The sequence below is a fragment of the Symsagittifera roscoffensis genome, chromosome 2, assembly GCF_963678635.1.
Source record: "Symsagittifera roscoffensis chromosome 2, txSymRosc1.1, whole genome shotgun sequence".
NCBI classification, from domain to species: Eukaryota; Metazoa; Xenacoelomorpha; order Acoela; family Convolutidae; genus Symsagittifera; species Symsagittifera roscoffensis.
In genome coordinates, this window is record NC_087063.1 from 23,071,744 (window position 1) to 23,092,293 (window position 20,550).

A 20,550-nucleotide genomic window follows, 5' to 3' on the forward strand; every position below is an offset into this window, starting at 1 on the left:
AAATTTCATCGGTTTTGTGATATTTCAATTGTGAAGTCAATTTTAAACAGATAAAAGTTTTACCGAATCAAAAATTGTTTCAGATCTGATATTAGCCGAACAATAACCTTATTCAGACCTCTAAAGTGCAGTCTTCATAGATAACATAGTGCCAGAAGGATGGAACGGCAGAAAATTATGCGTCAATCAAAAGTCTTTGAGCTGAAGATTGAGTTCATTCAGTTCTGACACGTCTATAGTATTGCTAGCGTAATACAGACCATAATTTATACGATATGAGTTTAAACGCGTCTCAAAATCGCGACGGGAGATCTCAAACAGAGCAAAATTTTGATGAAATTGGCTGTTAGAACCTTCATTCATATCTGCGGTTTCGTATTTGTTTCAACTTTATAAATCACAACCCGTTTTAAATAGATAATTCAGCGTGAAATGGCTGATTGTTCCAAAAAATTTAGCTCAGACTTTTTACGTAAGCTTTGGCGTAAGAAAACTCTGGAAGCCGATATGTCTCAAACGGCACTCAAACGATGTCTGTCTATGTTTGACCTTACAATTCTGGGTATTGCCAGCACTTTGGGTGGGGGAATATACGTTCTTGTTGGAGTCGTTGCGCATAGTGTCACTGGACCAGCGTTGGTTCTATCAATACTCGTTGCTGGTTTTGCGAATTTTCTTACGGCACTTTGTTTCGCCGAGTTCGGATGTCGGATTCCGAAAACCGGAGCGTCCTATATTTTCACGTACATTACCCTTGGGGAGCTGGCGGCGTTTCTTATTGGTTGGAATCTTCTTTTGGAGCATATTCTTTCAGCAGCGATAGCAGCTCGAGGTGTTGTTATAAACACAAATGCGATCGGAAACCAGTTTATTGCAAAAGCGACTACGGACTTTTTTCTGAAGATGGATTGGGACCCATATGCAGTTGTTATTGTTGTTGCGGTGACCATAATGACATGCATAGGTAAGTAGAACAAATTTCCAAAGATGATTTTCAAATTAAAATAAAAAATTTCTTCTCTTCAAGCAGAGCCTTATAAGAATTGCCCAGTTTCTTGCAAAGAGCTGCTTTTCTTCCTCGCATACAACCCCCCCCCCCCTCTCTACCCTTGTATACAAGAAAAGACTAGCCATTTTTTGTCTTCTTTCCTGGCATGGTGACATTTTTGAATTGCATTCACACTAATATAAGCTAAAAGAGGTGCGGACATCATTATGGTCCTCAAACGACCAGATTTTCAGAAAGTTTAACAGCTTTAAGGCGTAACTTGATCAAGATATCGGCTTGCGGCCTCTCTTTCAAACTAAGGGCAATAAAATGACTACTGAAAAATTGCAAAAGTGTAAATTGTAAATAAAAAAGATGAATGTTTGGTTTGTTCATATTTTTAGGATTGCGTCAGACCGCAATCGTGAACAATACTTTGACCAGTGCGAATCTGCTCACTCTCATCTTCTTCGTCGTAATGGGCTTCTTTTTGGGCGACTGGTCTAACTGGTCGAACAATTTCTTACCTTATGGTTTTTCGTCTGTCTTCGTTGGCGCCTCTCGTGTTTACTTTTTCTTTACGGGATACGACGTGGTAACTGTGGCCAGCGAGGAGGCAAAAAACCCCGCTCGATCTGTTCCGGTGGCACTAATTACCACCATTTTATTTGTAACAGGTCTCATGTCTTTGATAGCCGTTTCCCTTACCATAATGGTGCCATATTTGGACATTTCTGAAACGAACGCGTTATCAGCAGCTTTTGACTATAACGGCTTACATTGGGCTGCAAATACAGTTTCAGTAGGAGCTATTCTGTCGCTGTCGTGTGTCGTTATTTCCGATATCATGTGCATATCACGAATGACCTATGCAATAGCTTCGGAAGGACTTCTGTTTCGATTTTTGTCTCGAGTTAATACAAGAACGCAGGTGCCAATAATTGCCACAATTTGCGGGGCGATGATAGTAATTCCAACAGCTTTTTTCGTACCACTTGAAGATTTAGCAGATATGATGGCATTTGGAAATCTCTTGGCGTACGCGTTTGTCGCTTTTGCAGTGATCAAACTTCGAACAACAATACTAGAGTTTCCAAAGCACGACGGGTCAACTGATTTATGCGATGAAGCAAGCAGCCTTCTTGGGAATGGAAACGAAAACTATTCCCCGAAAACTATATTTCACGAAATATCCAAATCCAACAAGAACCAAATTAATTTAGAGTGGAACCAAAAACAATTCATTTCGGCAACTTTGTTTCTTCTTTGTGCTTTCCTTGCGTGTATAGCCCTGACAATCGCCCAAAACGCAACAATTGATAAATTCGTAGAGTTTTGGGCATGCATTATTTCTTTCGCTTGCTTTTTATGTATAGCTGGGTTTTGTTTGGCATTTTTCTGGTCCGATTCTAGTATCACTGACTACGGGGACGACAATGGATACAGAGTACCTTTGGTGCCAGTTTTACCAGCCTTTTCGGTCTTCGTGAATTTCTACTTGATGACTCAGTTAAGTTTGGTGACTTGGGCCAGATCAGCTATTTGGGTGACCTGTGGACTCTTAATATATTTCTTCTATGGGGCAAAGAACAGTTCTTTGGAGGAAAAGGATATGGACGATTCAAGAATAGAATGCGAATGAAAAGTCAAAAATCAGAGAGTTGATCACACATAATACAGAACGAAGGAAAAATTTTATATGATCACTAAGATTATCAAAATAGTTGAGTAGTATTCATTAAAAAGTTGCACAATTACACACTTAATGATTGCTAAAAACTTTGTGCACTGCTAACAAAATTGGCTCTAATTCAATTAATCATTCTTTTCGTATATCAAATACTAACGAGCAATATGTTGAAGATGTATTCATCGTTATAAAGCACTAAAAATATTGAATTAAGTTTGAAAATTGGTTTGACTTGGCTCTCCGAGATTATATAAGTCAAATACTCAAATGGCGGAAACCAGTAGCTGATTTAGGGTGGGTGGGGTGGGAGCCCCCCGTCCCCCCCCCCCCCCCCCCCCCAGGGATTCGACGCCCTGCCGACCAAAAGGGTCCCCTTTATACTATTTTGAGATATCCACTTCTAGATCACTGACCTCGAAATTTTCCAAAAATGTGCCCAAAAACGTTGTTTTTTTTGGCCTGTTTCTTGTAAAAGTTGCCTGCGGCGCAGAAAATTTGGTCAATATTGGCTCTGTATAGAGATTTGGGAGAGCCTAGAAAATCAATTTGCACGACTTATTAAAAAGGTCGAAAAAAATTTCAATTTTTTTGTAAATCGCCCCCACTCCCTCGAGAAATTTTTAGATCCGTGCCTGGCGGAAACAGCCAAAAATCTTTCAAAATTCAAAACTCACTGTAAAAGCTGAATTTTTTTCAAAGGAAAAACTGATCGGATTATATTTTTAAATGTAAACATTTTCCGTAACTTTGGTCTTTGTGGTCTAGCTTTGTGTCAACTTTTTTCAAATTCTAATGGAATATTTCAAAAAAGTAATTACATCAACTTTGTTTCAATTTTTTTCCAATTAATTATTTTGTCTCAATTCAAAAAGAACAGATATCTGATTCCATGCAATCACAAAAAACTGAAAACAAATCTGGTGCGCATTGATATATTCAATTGATCAAAATATTTGCAGATTATTATTTTTCAATTTTCAAAATGACTACAGGATTATGGAAAAACACTGACTGTTACTTAAGCTTTTTTAGAAATGTAAAAGTTGATAAAATTTTATAAAAGTAATTGAAATAAATGTTAACTGAAAATTTTTTAAAATATCATCAAAATTAAGATCTGGATCAACGGTACAATTTCTATTAATGCTTTAGAGAGGACGAAATACCAGTTTTTAGTTGGTAGACCGTAAGTTTATAGTTCCAGTTAAGATACAAAAACTATGAGCTATGTTCAGATAATGAGAGACTGTTTTTGCAGATTAAAGACAAATTTAAAAGTAATCATCAGAAATTAGACTGCAAGCAAATTAGACGACAAGCAAAGTAGACTACAAGCAAAGTAGACGACGAGCAAATTAGACAACGCTAATTTAAAAAACTTACAGATAATGTTGCTGCAATAAAGTAAAAAATAGCTGAAAAAGGATGTAGTAAATAAGCAACAGCTATATATTGTATCGAGACATTTTGTGAATTTAACGAGACACGCAGTGTCGAGATGTGAACAAATTTCGACATGCAATGTAGCACCTCTACTCTTGTTTATCTAAAAAAGAACGCATGTGAAAAATCGAACAAATGAGTTTGAAAAAGTTTTCACCATAATACAAAATTTTTTCTTTCTAATTTCTTTTGGTTGATTTTTTGAGAATTATATTGCGCTTTTGTTTCCAATATTGTACTAGCGTTTCAAATTTTGAACCAATTTTTCAAATATTGCGCTATGGTTGCAATTTTTGCATCAGTATTTCAATTATGACACGGAAAAAATGTGCTGTATAGCAGTTCAAAGTAATTATTTCATTTAAAATTTTTCTAAGTGATACTTTCTGCACGCTTTTTCATTTGCAGGATTTATTAGCAATCAATTTTCAACATTGTTATATATGGTTAGGGGAAGATAGATTCAACGGTAAATCACTTAGAGGAAAGAAACTGTACGATAGATCCCATTTATTTAGTTTGAAGCAGAATTTTTTAATAACATTCTATTTAAAATAAAAAAGTATTCAAACTATGCTCTTTAGGTAAAAATTAATGGCACATTTTTATTGCTCGAAATTTTATATCTTTTTTGCCATTTTTTTTTTTTCGGTTTGTTTCGATACGCGGAGGAGTATCCACGGAGCTTTCACGTAGGTGAACTCTTGAACCGTCATTGTTTTGACAATACATTTATTACTATTTCTGGTCCTTGTAAAATCCCAAACGTATGAATCAGGTACATTTTTGGCCATTTCAATCACACTGAAAACTATCGTATTCAAGATTTAATTTTTTCTGCAGTTGGAAGGCAAGTCAAAACCTAGCTTTCGGATTACTCATTTTGTTTGGGTAAACCCTAGATGCAAGTTTCCAGTTATACAAAAACTTTAACATATAAAAATTATTTCAGAAGATTTTGCAAAACTACTTTTATGAGGGAATTTTGCAATGCAAACAAAATTTCGCAAAAAAAAATTATCAATATCAGTTTTGTCAAAATCATGCATTTCAAATTTTTTTTTTATACTATTAGCAATTAATAACAAAACATTTCGAATTTTTTTTTGATTGGCTGAATGCAGCCTTATCAACGTGTTAGGTAGAAATTGTCTATTAATTCCGGTTTTCGAAGAGAAGACAGAACATTCATGCTTGGGGGGGTTTTTATATTCAGTCAATTTCAATTTTTAAAGGTTTTTGATTGAGTATTTTAATTCAGAGTATCATCCGAGTATCATTAGAGCAATTTGGAATATCATCCGTTAAATGATGTTTTTTTGTAAGTCTCAACTTCAAAAAATGTATAATTTTTTCTGTGATCGTTTTTTGTCAAATTACGGTGTTTGAAAATAACCAATTCAGCTAATTCGCGGTAAAAAACGCGCAATTTATTATGTTATTAAAATACGGATTATTGTGTTCCAAAATGAATTGAGGCGAGCAAATGAAAACCATTACAACAAAACAAGACGGTTAACAGGCCCTTTGTAATTAAAATATCGCACGGGGAACAATACAAAGATATAAAACAAATAGTTATTTCTTCAATTCTTTATTTCTTTAATTGTTCAGACTGGAAAAAAAATATAGTTGGCCTGAAAGTACAGTTAAAAAAATTCAAGATTTCACCTTGATACGAGCAGTTTTTCGTTTTTCTAGTTTTCTTTAAAACATCAATTAAGTTGGAGTAAGCGCTGTTTATTGTTCTATTTTCAAAGAAAGCTGTGCACAATTTTTTTAGACCAATTTAGGCAATCGAAAGAGTACTTGTTCTGTATTCGAAATCTAAAAGGATATTTAATCGTTTATTTGACTTGTAGTTCTGGGTTGGGTTAGGGTTAGGGTTAAATATGCCATTTTGGTAAAACTATTGGAGAAATTTCTACGCGCTTGTAATAATTTATCTACGATGCTCGATATTTAAGCGCAGTGGAATATTTCCCAGTCTAAACCATTCTGAGTTGAATTCAGCCAGCTAATTTTTCCATTATAAGTAATAGCAAAAAATTGGAACAGACAGAAATAATTAACAAGAGCAATCTGCTAATTTGGAGCGACTTTTGCATGCAAATTTGAGTTTTTAGTTGACCTTTAGCCATAATTTCTGTCTGAAAAATATTGCATGCAAAGCTGTCTGAAATAGGTCAGTTGCTCTTTTTCTATTTTTTAGAATAACTATAATTAGTAGCAAAAAGTTCGGACAGACAGAATTAATTAAAATGAGCAATCAGTGCTTTTCGACGCTTTTTTACATGCAAAATCTGAAGCCGGACAACCTTGAACTTTTTGTCAGACCAAATTCGAACAGCAAGATCATCAATTATCCGATGATTATGCTAGCCTAATTTTTAAATACTGCGATCAACATCCAGATTTACTATAAAATAGGTAGCGAAATTAGTGTAAAAATCAAAATCTAGGCCGTTCCAAAAAAAACGGAAATAAGAAGCTGATCAAATTATTCAAAATTTAGAAAAACTTTAGCCACTTTTGCAATAATTTTCCTGTTTCAAGGTTTACTATTCCCCGCTTCTGAAACAGTTGCCCGCCGTGGTTATAAGTTTTGAGTGATACTCTGCTTTATAAATTTTCGACGTTATTTTTATTTCAGTTTTTATTTCCGCTGATGTCTAGGCAGTTGCTCTTTTTAATTAATTCTGTCTGTCCGAACTTTTTGCAACTCTCTATATTATAGAGAGTTGCAAAAAGTTCGGACAGACAGAATTAATTAAAAAGAGCAACTGTCTAGACATCAACGGAAATTAAAACTGAAATAAACATAACGTCGAAAGTTCATAAAGCAGAGTTTTTGCTCAAAACCTATAACCACGGCGGGCAATTGCATCCCGAAGCCGAGAAGTTAAGGGCAAGATTTTGCGCATAATCTTCTGGTAAAGAAAACCAAATATCGCGAACTTTTTGGGCAGCTTCTTCAGGAGTTTTTAGGGGATCTAAAGCCATTTTTTTCTTTATTCTTCCCCACACATTTTCAATTGGGTTTTGATCAGGGCTATATTGGGTTTGTTTTATTGGGGCGGCCTAATCTCTTTTTTTTGTTGAATTAAACTCCTTGATATTCGTCTTTGTAAAACATCATAAACGCTAGATTTCGACTTTTTAACCAATTCTGCTAACTGTTTTATTGTAAAATCTTGATGTTCATCGCAGTATTTAAAAATTAGGCTAGCATAATTCTCGGATAATCGACGATCTCATATTTTGAATTTGGTCAGACGAAAAATTCAAGGTTGTTCGGCTTCAGGTTTTGCATGCAAATAAGCATCGAAAAGCACTGATTGCTCATTTTAATTAAATCCGTCTGTCCGAACTTTTTGCTACTAATTATAGAGCAAAAAATTTGGACAGGCGACCTGAATCAAAAAGAACAGTTGACCTATTTTTCAGTCCGATTTTGTGTCACAAGGTCGTCTAAAAAAAGAAATTGCATGCAAAAATTGGTCAAAATGGTACGATTGCTCTTTTAATTTAATTCTGTCAGACCAAATTTTTTGCAACTCTCTTTTCGCGAAAAACAATTAGCAAAAAGTTAGAGCAGACAAAAATAATTGAAAAGAACAATATACCAATTTTGAGCAACTTTTGCATGCAAATTTAAAATTTTAGGAAACCTTGAGACATCTTTTGTCTGAAAAACTAAATTTAGCGTGTAAAAAAGTTCTGAAAAAATCAGTTGCTCTTTTTAATTAATTTTTTCTGTTCCATTTTTTCGCAATTCTCTGTAGCTTTCAAGAAATTTATTGGACAACGTCTTAGATTTTCGAAAAAAATTCTGAACTTGAGAGAGTGAAAGGTCGTTAAGACTGCAATCAAACTTTCAAAACTGCATTTGAACTGAAAAAAGAGCAATGCATGCTTGATTGCATTTTTCGGAGAATTTCATTTTTGCCTAATTTCAAGAGCACAACAATTGAAAACGTGGCCAATTGACAGTTAAAAGAAAGTAATTAACTGAAAGTAGAATAAAAAAGCACAGAACTTAATGAGAAATCTCAACTTTCGAATTTCAAGGGAAAAAAAGATGCCCTTTAAACTCTATGAGTTACTAGAACAATTTTTAAGTGGCGCTTTTTGATAACTATAATCCAACTGAGAAAACTGGATCAATAGGTAGATTTTCTATTGCACTGGAAATCTAATGAAAATCTAAATTGCGCTTTCGAATCTAGAAATCGTTCACGTTTTTTTGCGCCATTTCCACGTTCGTATTTGGAGAGTGCTATTTACTTCACTTTCAGCAGATGAACGTCAATTGAACTGAAAAAGTGCATTATACCTAAATGCATCAATATTTTCTGAAAAGGAAAATAAGCAAGACCTGTATAAGAGTCTTCACTACGATCATTACTCTTAAAAGATTACAAACTTAACAAGTTTACAAATAACAGTAACAAAACCTACTTCTTTCATTTACAAAAACAAATACTTACAACACAGCAAGAAACCGTAACAAACAACTAAGCCGACCAAACACTAGCAGACACACAAGATGTCGTTAATTTTTTAATAGGAAAATTTCCCTGTTGAATAAAAAAAACAGGTTGTGGCCAGATTCGAACATAGGACCTTCACCCTTCAAGAGTAGTACTTTTGTCAAAAACCAAAAGTACCAGAAAAGCTACGATAGTTAGAATTTGATTTAAGGCAAGCTATCATATGATTTAACTATTTTGTAAGGCATGATAGTCCGATATAACAAATATTCAGTACTCTTTAAAAAATTTTCATTCAACAACGATTTGCCATGCAATTTTTCAGAGCAAAAAACACATAAAATACTGACAAAAACGCGAAACTTCAGAGAAATATTTTGATTTAGTTCAAATTAGAAGATCATACTTATTTCAGAAGTTCAATATCTTGTCCGAAAATTTGATAAAAGCTATAATAATGACTGTGCAAGTGTGGGAGATTTTCAAACTAAAAATTTTAGTTTTTAGTTTTCTCTCAAATTACATGCGCATCAAAACATCCAAGAAAAATTGAAGGGCAGACCGAACAGTTTTTGTCATATTAGGAGTAATCTTGTTTTTGTAAGCGAGCAATTGATCATTTCCAGCATCGAAGTTTCTTTTTAAAGTAACAAAAAAAGTATTTGACTTTTCGTCAGTCTTTTTCCCTACTTTTAAAATTAAACCTAAAGTTTAAGTACTGCGTCTGTATGTTCCTGGATTTTAAAAACAAATCTTTAAACTTGCTAAGCTTTTGTCAGAAAGAACAAAGAGAACGAAAGAAGAAAAGAAGAACAAAGAGAGCGTCTTTGTTGCGAAATCAGCTTAAAATTCACAAAGTACACATTTTGGCCTCCCAAAGATATGCCACAAAGAAGCTACTGTGAACTTCATTTGGTTTTCAATTTTAAAGCGGACAACTAAAATGGAAAATTTTTATCCCAATTTAGCCCAATTTTTTAGTTTGCTTTTTTGTAGATTGATCTAATAGACTTTCCGAGGTCTCCTAAAACGGTAAACAGATCTGAACTTGATCAAAGATATCTTCTGGAAAAAATTTTCGTCGGCTTATCTTATCTCTAAATTTGATAACTAAACCTTAAATCGGTTAATTGAATCTCAGGTTTTATGGAATCCTATAAAGTTAGTCTGTTTAGGTTTTTAAAGTCAAGTCTTAGTAAACGAAAACGTATCGTTCTTCAAATTCATTTCCAATGGAACTCCGGCGGCATTTTGTGATGTTCCAAAATGTAGTTCACATCCAGTTTTTTTGCTTCGATAAATTTTATCTTCCGCTGAGTTTTCCTTGACAGCCAGTTTTTTATCACGAACCAGACAACGTGATAGAACATAGGGTAATTCAAAACATATACCTTTCCAAGCCTCTCCGGATAATTTGATCTGTTTAACTCGCCAACGCTTTTTGCAATTGCATAGTCAAAATGCTTGATTTTGCACCCTTTCAAATCCAAAATTGCAACAAAATCTTGGCTTCCCATTTTATTTAAAAGATCTGTAAGCTTTTCCTGATAAAAAATGACGAATTTTTTGATGTCCACTTTTCCTACGCCACAATGTTGAGCATGTTTGGCAGGCATGCACAAAACAATTGGTCGCCCTCTCGGGTCTGTTTCGCTTTCAGGCAGAAATTCGAAAACCTCGGCGTCGATTTGAACTTGAAGCTCTTCATCAGTGACCGGCGTTTTTCTCAGTTCCTCTACGTTAGCGTCAATTCGCCATTGCAAGTGTTTTTCAATTCCAGTCACTGCATTTGGAAGTGACTTGCGCTGAATGAGCCAACGTCTCAGTTCAAGGTCAGTCATCATAAATTGCAACTGTCTCTTCTGCAGCTCAGACCTGTAATTAAGTAAATACAAATCAATGAAGTTAGCAAAAAATTCCCACTAAAAAAATTGATTCAGATCAAAACTGCTAAGCGCAAATTTATAAATTAGTGAGGAGACATTTTAAAGAAAAATTGAAAATGTTATCGATCTTTTTTTAGATCGAACAAACTGATTTTATCTGCTCTGATTTTAAAGCACTTGAAAAACTGTTTTTGCCTACAATCTATGTGAGCAACCCAATTTTGCAAAAAAAAGCATATCAATGCTGTTTTTGAAAATTGCAAGCAATTGGAAGTTTGTCCAAAACGCATTTTTTCAGCGCGCACTAACTTGAACAATAAAACTTGCTACACTACTGGCCAAAAATAAGCTTTTTTAAAATCTCTCTTAAACACCTGTTTTCGAAGATGACTTTGGACAAATTTCGCGAACAATTTAGACAAAAATTTTTACATAGACCAAGAGAAAATGATCAAAACTTCCCTACGTTATTATTATTTTGACTTTCGAAACCAAAGTAACGGATTATTTGCGCTCGGGTAGTTTTTTTCTTCAGACAAATTTCGATTTTTTAACTAGAAATTTTTGACAGAACTTTTGTACATAATTCAAAAAATATTGCTGTTCTGAGCTTAAATTTGAAAAGATATTTCACTATGATGATTTTTCAGAAAGTCATGGGATTTAAACATTGCCTTTTGGCTAATTTGGTACAATTAACGCGCGAGCGGAGATTTAATCCGTCTTAAAACATATAAATTGTTCCAAATTGGTTGAATCAGGGGCTCTTTTTCCTTTTCCCCCCAGCTACAAATTTTTATAAATAAAATTTTTGTTCACATTGTCCGATTTTTATGAAAATTGACATGCAGACTGATTATTCCATAACAAACATATTTGGTCTTCATAATTAACCTTGTAAAACCACTCGTTAGACCATAAAAATGATGGTCGTGTGAGGTGGGGGGAAGAGGAAAAAGAGCCGAATCAGGTTATTTGCCATAATTTTTATGTTACTAGGAGCGAAGTATACAACTTTGTACTCTAAAATGCGTGAGGGGGTTGATTTTCACAAAAATTCTCAAAATTAGAAGAAAAAATTCACCTTTCTCAATACATTTAATTTTTTTCATGTTATAACTGTTCCATAGACGTTAAAAGACAGTCCGAACATTCAAGGCTTCGCCCTGATACTAGCAGTCTTGTTGTTCCGACTTTCGTAACGAAAGTAACGGAACTTTTAGGCTCGGGTGGTTTTTTCTCCAGAGAAAATTCGACTTTTTAATTGGTCATTTTTGACGGAATTTTCTTTTATTCAAAAAGTATAGTTGTCTTAAAATTAAATTTGAAAAAATATTTCACCTGCGATTATTTTTCGTAAAGTTATGGGGGTTCAAAGATTGCCATTTTGGCCAATTTGGAACTAATAACGCGCAATATTTCGCACTATTAGGGCGTAAGCGAAGATTTGATCCGCCTAAGAAATCATCCCAAATTGCTTGAAGGAATCTTTTTTGCCATAGTTGATTTGTTACTAGGAGTTGAATCTATCACTCCGTACTTTCAATGGGAAGTGGGGGAATGATTTTAAAAATCTCAAATTTAAAAATTTTTTCTTTCGATTTTATTTCTTGTTATAACTGCTCCATAGACCTGAAAAGGCAATCGGATCATTCAGGGATTCACCCTGATACGATTATTCTTGTTTAACTTTGGTTTCAAGTAGTAAACATTGTTTTCCGCTTCCGAAATGTTGTCACCATCTGCAAGTTGTTCAAAACGCGTGAAACTGTAAGCAGCTGAGTTCAGTAAAGTTATCTTGCAGAACAGTTCAATAATTTCGCATAAGGTATCACGTTGCATCAACTACATCTTTTTCGAGAAAGCTCACAGCGATGCAAAGCTTCGTGCAAATGTTGAAAACTGAACTTTTTAGAAGCGGAAATAACTGGTAAGCACTTGAAACCAAAATTTTATAATTGCATAGAGGAGAGCTCTGATCATTTGATTTTGGTCTTTCTAAAAACTTAACTGAAATTCCCCGTGAAAGTTGTCCAAAAAGATGCTTGATAACAAGCATTTAAGAGAGAAAAACCCTGATTTTGCGCTTAATTTTGGCCAATAGTGTGTAACAATTATTTGAATAAATTTGCTAAAAATAGATGTTATCAAACCTTAGTATATGAGATCTTTTTGTTGGGGGTCGCACTTTTAAGGCTAAAGGAGTTCCGAACAGGAAAGTTGTTAAGGACTGTAATCAAGCAAAGTACCTTAACGTTTCTATCACACTTTGTGGAATTTTGGTGCGGCTGGAAGTTGAAGATGAGTGAGAAGCTTCGCTGTGATTACTTTGTCCGTCCAAATTACTCAAACTTGCCGTTTCTTCTGTTTGGTGAGACAGACCATCCGAAAGCGAAGGTGACTTAGCTTCGTTTACGACTGCGTCGGCGCTTTTGTTGCTTTTTTCCACATTCACATCCTCGCGATGGTTCCGAGACCCGAAAGATGATATGCTCTTGGAACTGTTCTTGCGCTTCATTTTATCTTTATCATGGCCCATTTTGGTATATTTGTCCACTTTTTTGTTTTTCAGTTTCTTGGTTTAGTTGGTTGAGTAGTAAATGATTTTTTGCTATTTTTGTTTTGTTTTAAGGAGTTCAGTTTCTGTTTGAGTGTAAGTTTTGTAAGTTTTCCTGGAGTAGTATGCAAAGTATAGTATAAAGTGGGTAAAGTGAGCAGTTTATATTGGTTTCAAATTTTGGTCAAGTCATTGTCAGTCAAGTGAGTCTCAAGTAGGTTTTAAGTGAAAGTAAAAGTTAGTTTTTCAGAAGTCATGCAGCACCATAAAGTCAAACTTTTCCCGCTTTTTCTACATCCGAATTTCAGCCTGGTTTTGTGACATTTAATCACTGTATATATGTCGATTGCAGAAACCATCATAGCATAGCGTTTTCAGAGTTTGAAAACAGCTGAATTAAAATATACAGCATGCAATTCAGATGTACCACTTTTGCTGCAGTGTTTGATGCATATAACCCGGGCCCAGGTTGTGGTTTTAGGACTTTTTATTCTGCTGGAAGCTCTGAAATTTTGAAAACTGTTTTTGAAATTTGAAGTCATTGTTGCCCCATCTGTTTTTGCGCCATCTGAGCTGACGGTATTCGGGAGCCAAGTTTGCCTTCTTCTTAAAAATCAATTTGAATCTACCAAGTAATTGTTTTTGGACCATGAAGCAAACCTTTTAGTACTTAACGGAACAAGCACTTCAAAAATCAATTCCTCCGTGATAAAAACAGGTATTAAAAAATGTATGGGATTGGGTTTTTTTTAATATATTTTTTTGAGGCGCTGTGGAAAATTTTTTCACTTTTTTCAAAAGTTTAGTTTTTCTCATAAATTACTCAACCGCTTTCCAAAAAATTGTAATGGGAAATCCGCCAAATTCCCTGTGTGCCTGCATAATCCCCTAGTCTCTTTTTACCTTACCCCACTTTCTACAGCCTTCAAAAAAGTGTGTGAGGGTAATTTTTGATCCAAATTTTTGGACTTTTGTACATTTTCTCGAAAATTTTTCTCCCAAATTATATTTTTTGGGTTGAAGGGACAAAAAGGGCTCAACAGGAAGCTCCCCTGCATAAGCTGCCACGTCCAAAATTTTACACAAAAAGTTATGGCCCTCAGAAAAGCCAAATTTTCGATTTTGTGACCGTCTTTTAATCTTTTTGACTTTTCTCAAAAACTACAATCCCAAATCTGAGATTTTGGGTTCATTGTATAGAATCAAATGTGGGAAGCTCCCTTGCACAGGTGGCTATACCCAAATTTTTTTACTCAAAAAGTTATAGCCCTCGGAAAAATCAAATTTTTTTGACCGTGTTTTGAAACTTTTTGACTTTTCTCGGAAACTACCCGCACCGAGCGCCCATGGATCATAATCGATTATAATGTCATAATATGGTCAGCATCTAAAAAATGACAAAATAATCGGTTATAATCCATTAAAAATGGAATATAATCCTAATACTTTTTATCCCAATAAAATCCATTATAATCGATTATAATCGATTATAATGGATTTTTTCGAGGGGTTATTCATGATAATTACAATTTTGTTCGAAATTATTTCATTTCCTGTTTAGTGTAGTTGCTACGTGTTATGTTTCATAAAATGTTACATTTCAGAAAAAAATTTATATATTTTTTTGTCTCTACTTTTTCTAATTCATCGCAGTTTAACACTTCATTTTACTGTGTTTTTACCACAACCCCCCTCCCCCCACCCCCTGCTTACCAACCCCCCTTCCCCAGTTCATCAACCCCCACCCCCCCCCCCCCCCCAGTTTACCCCTCCCCCCAGCCAGTTAAGCCCCCAGTATACTACCACCCACCAGTTTACTAGCCCCCACCCCAAGTTTACCCCCTCCCACCATTTACCCTTCTCCAGTTTACCCTGCCCCTTTAGATGGGGGGGGGGGGGCTGGTAAGAAAGCTTCAGGGGGCGAGGGGATAACCAGTTTAACCCCCCCCCCCCTCCCCCGGTTTTTTTACCATCCCCCCCCCCCCCCCCCCCGGTTTACTTCCCCATCCCCCCAGTTTATACCCCTCCAGTTTACACCCCTCCCCCCAGTTTACCCTGCCCCTTTAGTTGGGGAGGGGGGATAAAAAGCCTTGAGGGGGCGAGGGGACGAAGTTGAGACATGGCATTTAGTAAAAGACAGGGCATAAATTCTGCAAACTTCTCGCAAAATTTGCAAAATTTTGCAAAAATAATCGAATTTTGTTCTAAAAATGAAATGGATTATAATCAATTATAATGGATTATAATGGATTTTCATTTCAAAATAATCGATTATAATGGATTTTTTTGGCAAAAATAATCGATTTCAGTGACAAAAATAACGGATTTTAATCGATTAAAATGGATTTTAATGGATTATTTTCGTTCAAAAATAATCGATTATAATGACTATATAATCGATTTCGTGGTCTGAATTTTACATCCGTAAGGGATTATAATCGATTATTTTTGTCTCGGGAATCCATTATAATTGATTAGAATCCATGGGCGCTCGGTGCGGGTACCATCCCGAATCTGAGGTTTTGGTTTCAATGGGTAGAACGGGTTGTGGGAAGCTCACCTGTCTACAAAGCTACGCCCAATTTTTTTTACACAATAGATTCCCTCGGAAAATTCAAATTTTCAATTTTGTGACTGTTGTTTGAAATTTTTTTTGACTTTTCTCAAAAAATTCCCCTTCAAATCCAAGATTTTCGTTTCAATGGGTAGAACGGGTGTGTGACGCCCAAAAAACAAACGATTGCGCCCAATTTTTCACACAAAAAGATATGGCCCTCGGAAAAATCGATGTTTTGATTTTTATCCGTTTTATTGAACTCAATCTGATATCAAGGGTTTAGTCGATGCAACATGTTATGGGAAACCCCCGTGCATAAAATACTACGCCATAAAATTTGTTCAAAAACAATTATGTCTCACGGGAAATTCCAAAATCATTGAAACTTCACGCAATAAAATAACTAGGTTTAAATTTTTGATCCCACATCGAAACAACAAAAACAAAAATTATCAAACAGGCACCTCTAGTTTTAGCTGGGGCCCTAGTTCAGTAATGTTTGTTGCATTGGGCATGTAAATTGCTGCAATGCGATAATAATGCAGACCACGTGATATGGATTTCAATAGGGGTTTTTGATTCACAATCGAGAGACCCAATAATCAAAGCCTCCAACCCCCAACCTTTCAGTTTACAATCTTCTATTCGTAGTCGAAGATTCGAAATTCAAAGCGTAGGCGGAAAAAAATTTCGTCCTGTGTAATTTAGTCGAAATGCGAGGGAGAAAGTTCATGCTCAAAAACTTTTAAGTAATTGCAGCACGCAAAATAATGAGTTATGTCTGCGTAAAATCCCATGAAACAGCATGGGACCGGCGCGACCAAACTCAGCCATTTCAAGACTTATGGAGACGGCGCGGTTGAGACAAGATGGAGACGGCGCAAGTCAAAATGTAACGCCGCTGCCGGCTTGGCCGGCGCGACCAAAAAGTGCCACTTCCAGACTTTCGCGGCAGAGGTGGAGACGGCGCTGTTTTCACGACCAAGGCGGAGACGACGCGATTAAGACAAAAATCTCTCGCGGTTTTTGCGATTGAGGTGGAGACGGCGCAAATTTGGCAACCAAAATGGAGACGGCGCGACTCAAACTGCAACGGCGCGACTGGCCTGGCTGGCGCGACCAAAAATTGCTATCTCCAGACTTTCGCGATCAAGGCGAGGACGGCCCGACTTTCCAGAACAAGTGATTGACGGATATGTCATCAATAGGAACCGGCTGGCTACAAAACGAAAACTACTAGAGAAGATAGCTCGATCAAGGTTTCATGAATCCTATTCAAAAAACCTTGATTCAGTCAAGTAACACTTACAGTTCTTTTGGTGACAAAACTCATCAAGTTTTTTTTGTCAACAAAGTTTGACCGTTCCGAAACTAACGGAAAAAAAACGATTCAACGTCACAACTAGTACAGCGCATCCACTTAAATACAATTATATCAATAAAATATACAGATTCGTAACTTTTGAAAGATTTTCAAACTACTTTTCATTGATGTGATCAAAAAGTCTGCAACAGCTTTTTTTGGACGTTTGTTTCGTACAAAAAAGAGTTATCAGATCAAGTAAAGGTAACTGACTCAATCAAAGAGTTTATTTTTGAACCAAATAAGGAGAGGAGATGACTAACTCAAGGTGAAATACATCAAAGGATTGAAAAAACAGTTGGAACAAAGCTAATAGTGATACAACTTTTGCATATATGTTAAGAAACTTGATGATTTTTTGCACACATGTTATAAAAAACATTTAAAAATTTTGCACAAAAGTACAAATACTTGATCATTTTTTGCAGTTCCTCTTCAAAAAAACTGAAACATGTTTGGCATCTTGTCAAAAAAGTGAAATAATTTTCGCTTCTTGTCAAAAAAACTGAAATAGTTTTTGCTTTTTGTTAAAAAAGTTGAAGCAGTTTTGGCGTCTTTTCAAAAAAACTGAAATATTTTTTGCATTTTATTGAAAAAACTGAAAAAACGTTTGCAGCTTCTAAAAAAATCAGAAGAAAATATTGCATCTAGTTTATGAGTTTCAGGATATTTTTGCATATTCTTTGAACAACCGAGACAATTTTTCTTTTTTCTTGCAAATTGTGATGAACAGCGCGAGTTGATGAAATAACATTGAAAAAAAATCTGTTTTTTTTACTGAGTGTAAAGGCATTTGATTATTTGAAATGTGAAATGAAATTTATTAAACGTAGTAACAATTGATCGCGAATTGAATCAATCAGGAGTATTTGGATAATTCTGGGTTACGATTTATTTTTCGTACAGATCACTGGAAATTAAAACTGCATATTAACCTGAATTAAAGCTGGAAAGAGCTTGTCACATAGCAGTAGTCAGAGGTAACAATGACTTTTGCTTAGTGTTGTGGATTTATATTGAAGCACTAACGCCTACACATTTTCCAGATTTGGAAAATTTACACAAAAGTTCTTTTTTTTAGTTCTAACTCCTTTTAGTTTAATTAAATGACTTATACTGTTAACTTCCCTTTTAATTCAATATCAAAATCATTCGTCTTAGTTTTCTACATCTGACCAGTTTACTCATCTATTCAAAATGTACTCAAGAAAAGACACTAGTTTCAATTGTATTGAATTTTCAAAAAATCATACAAGAATTAGTAGATTTGCTTGGTCCCAAAATCTTTACTAGGGCAAGTTTACTTTGGAACCTGCTTCTAAGTACTCAAGAAAAATGAGTTGGTGCAACTTAAAAAAACATCATTTTTATCTTGGTGAAAAAGAAGGAGAAGCAACATCGGCAGTTTAAAATAATGTTATTCATGATGCTGAAAAACCTTAGACTCGTTCCTATATTGAAACTCACTTCTGACAAAGAGTCAAATATGGATCAAGATCTTGCCATCTGTAACAAAGTGTAAGACATAGCAACTTATAATAGAAGACGAGTTTGTGTCACGATCAAGAAGTTTATTGTTAACAAGTCTCCCTAAATTCAAATTTGGCTCTTCAATGAAAAAGAGAAGGAAACAATGAAACAAGTTGACTATGTCAACTATACTTTGAACAAATTCAGAGAGCTGTCCCAAATATAAGGAGACTTTTTGTTTGTTGAGAACTGTAATGTCCAGTAAATTGTTTTATTTACGTTTTTTTTGTTTATAAATATAAATTTTTATCCTCCGAACTACTTTTTCATTAAGTATTCGATTTGAACAGTATGAATGGATTATCGCTTTTTCAAAAAACTTAATCTGAAAACTTCACACTAAGTTGGGACTTTTTCAAATTGTTCTACAAAAACAGTCCCGAAATTATTCGCTAACTGTCATAAAATCACAAAAGATATCAAAAAAGCAGAATTTTGAAATATAAAAACAAAAATCCCATTTTGAGTCGATTCTGCATAGTGGTAGAAGAAAAATTTTTATTGAATACCGATCCGATACCAAAAGGTAGATTTTATAGAAAGAAATAGAAAACGAAAATCAACCGAAAAGTAATCAATCTTTTTAACTACAGAGAAAACAAAATAAAAATTGGTCAATAAGTTTCCCTCATTACTAGGTTATGTGAAGTCATTCAAAATAACTTGTATCATTGTTGGCGAATGCACTGTAGAAAAAAACGCAGAGATATCGAATGAAACCCTTACAATTTTTGAGATAAGAAAGCAAGCTTTTTGTCCTGTACGAAAAAAAAAACTATGTTTAATTTTGCACCTGTGTTGTTTTGGACCCGGACATAATATTCAAAAAAATGGACCCATTTTTTCTTTTTGGAGGTCTAATTGGATACGGAAATTCATTTATGGAATTTTTTTTGCAAACTACAAAATCTTTAGACTACATGCAACTATACATGACTCTGCTGGATCACTTGCTGTGAAAGTTACTACAAAAAAAAGACCTAGATTTTGTTTTGTTTCACCCAGTCTTCCCAGTTTATGTTTTCTAGGTCACTCTACTGGTCTTTTTGCCTGTATATGATGAAAAAAATTGTTTCATCAAAACTTGCATTGTTCGATTGTTTGTTATTTCAGAGAAAACAGTTAATGTAATGAACTTGAATGTTTTGGATATTGAAATTTTTGAAAACAAAATAGTAAAAGAATAAGGAAATTATAAGGCTGGAAACATTTTAGGATATTCCTTTCTTCCTCCAAAAAATCTAAAGCAACAGCCCAACCTACTTGGTGTACAAAGATTTTCATAGAATCAGTTGGAGCAAAGGTTACAAAAAGTATGCTGAACTTGAAAGAATAATGAAAGTCTAGTAGCCTCAGAAACAGAACTTTTTGCAAAAGGTTATGAAAAAATTGAAATTCTGTCAGAATTTTAGAAACAAAGGTTACAAACTTGGATGACTAAGCATTTCCAAAAATTCAGAAGTTGATTTTCAGAGATGAAGAATATGATTGGAGGGGTAGCAACTATCCATTTTGTCACGCAAAAGAGTTTTCCCTATGCAGATAGAAAAGCATTTGCTTACGGAACATGTTCTCTTTTTAATAACAAATTGTAAATAATAACAAATTTGTCTTTCCTTTTTTGAGTTTTAATTATTTGTTATTGTGGAGTTTTTTTTGGTGTTAAGAGGATGGATCAAGGTGATAAGCCGTAACTTTAGAAAAGTTTGTTTTGATGAAGAAAATCATGAACGAAAATCAAGAAATAAGTATGGAAGTACGTTTAGTAGATCTCTTTTAGTTTTTCCCGGCCAATTTTTTGTTATAGTTTTGATGCTACTATGTGAAATCGTTCAATTAACCTTATCCACAGTATATGAAGAAACGACAGCTTCGGTAGCTATCTTATCAAGTACGGTCGGTTACATTTTACCTTCTTCAAAGCCATGATTAGAATAATACCTACAAAAAAAAGTTTTTTATTTCCCTAGTTGATCCAAGTGGATCTGAAAAATCTAGTTTTTTTTTGATTGGTTGAAACTTGATACTTTTCAACCAGCAATT

The 20,550-nt window shown here is 34.7% G+C and overlaps 2 protein-coding genes across 2 annotated transcripts in view; one reads left to right on the top strand and one right to left on the bottom strand.

Moving 5' to 3' along the window:
* The window catches only part of LOC134839339 (afadin-like), a 361,792-nt gene that overhangs the window by 236,209 nt on the left and 105,033 nt on the right, over nt 1-20,550 (bottom strand). The gene's annotated exons all lie outside the window — the stretch shown is intronic.
* LOC134839405 (high affinity cationic amino acid transporter 1-like) lies at nt 207-2,953 on the top strand. The gene is made up of 2 exons (XM_063854943.1): nt 207-964; nt 1,393-2,953. Exons 1-2 carry the CDS (start codon nt 433-435, stop codon nt 2,628-2,630), a joined length of 1,770 nt encoding a protein of 589 aa, XP_063711013.1. The 5' UTR covers nt 207-432; the 3' UTR covers nt 2,631-2,953.

What these genes read in the sequence shown, in the direction of transcription:
- LOC134839405 (XM_063854943.1), top strand. Translation starts at nt 433, where the DNA reads ATGGCTGATTGTTCCAAAAAATTTAGCTCAGACTTTTTACGTAAGCTT. An exon ending in GACCATAATGACATGCATAG is followed by an intron (nt 965 to 1,392) that starts GTAAGTAGAACA and finishes TCATATTTTTAG; the next exon opens with GATTGCGTCAGACCGCAATC.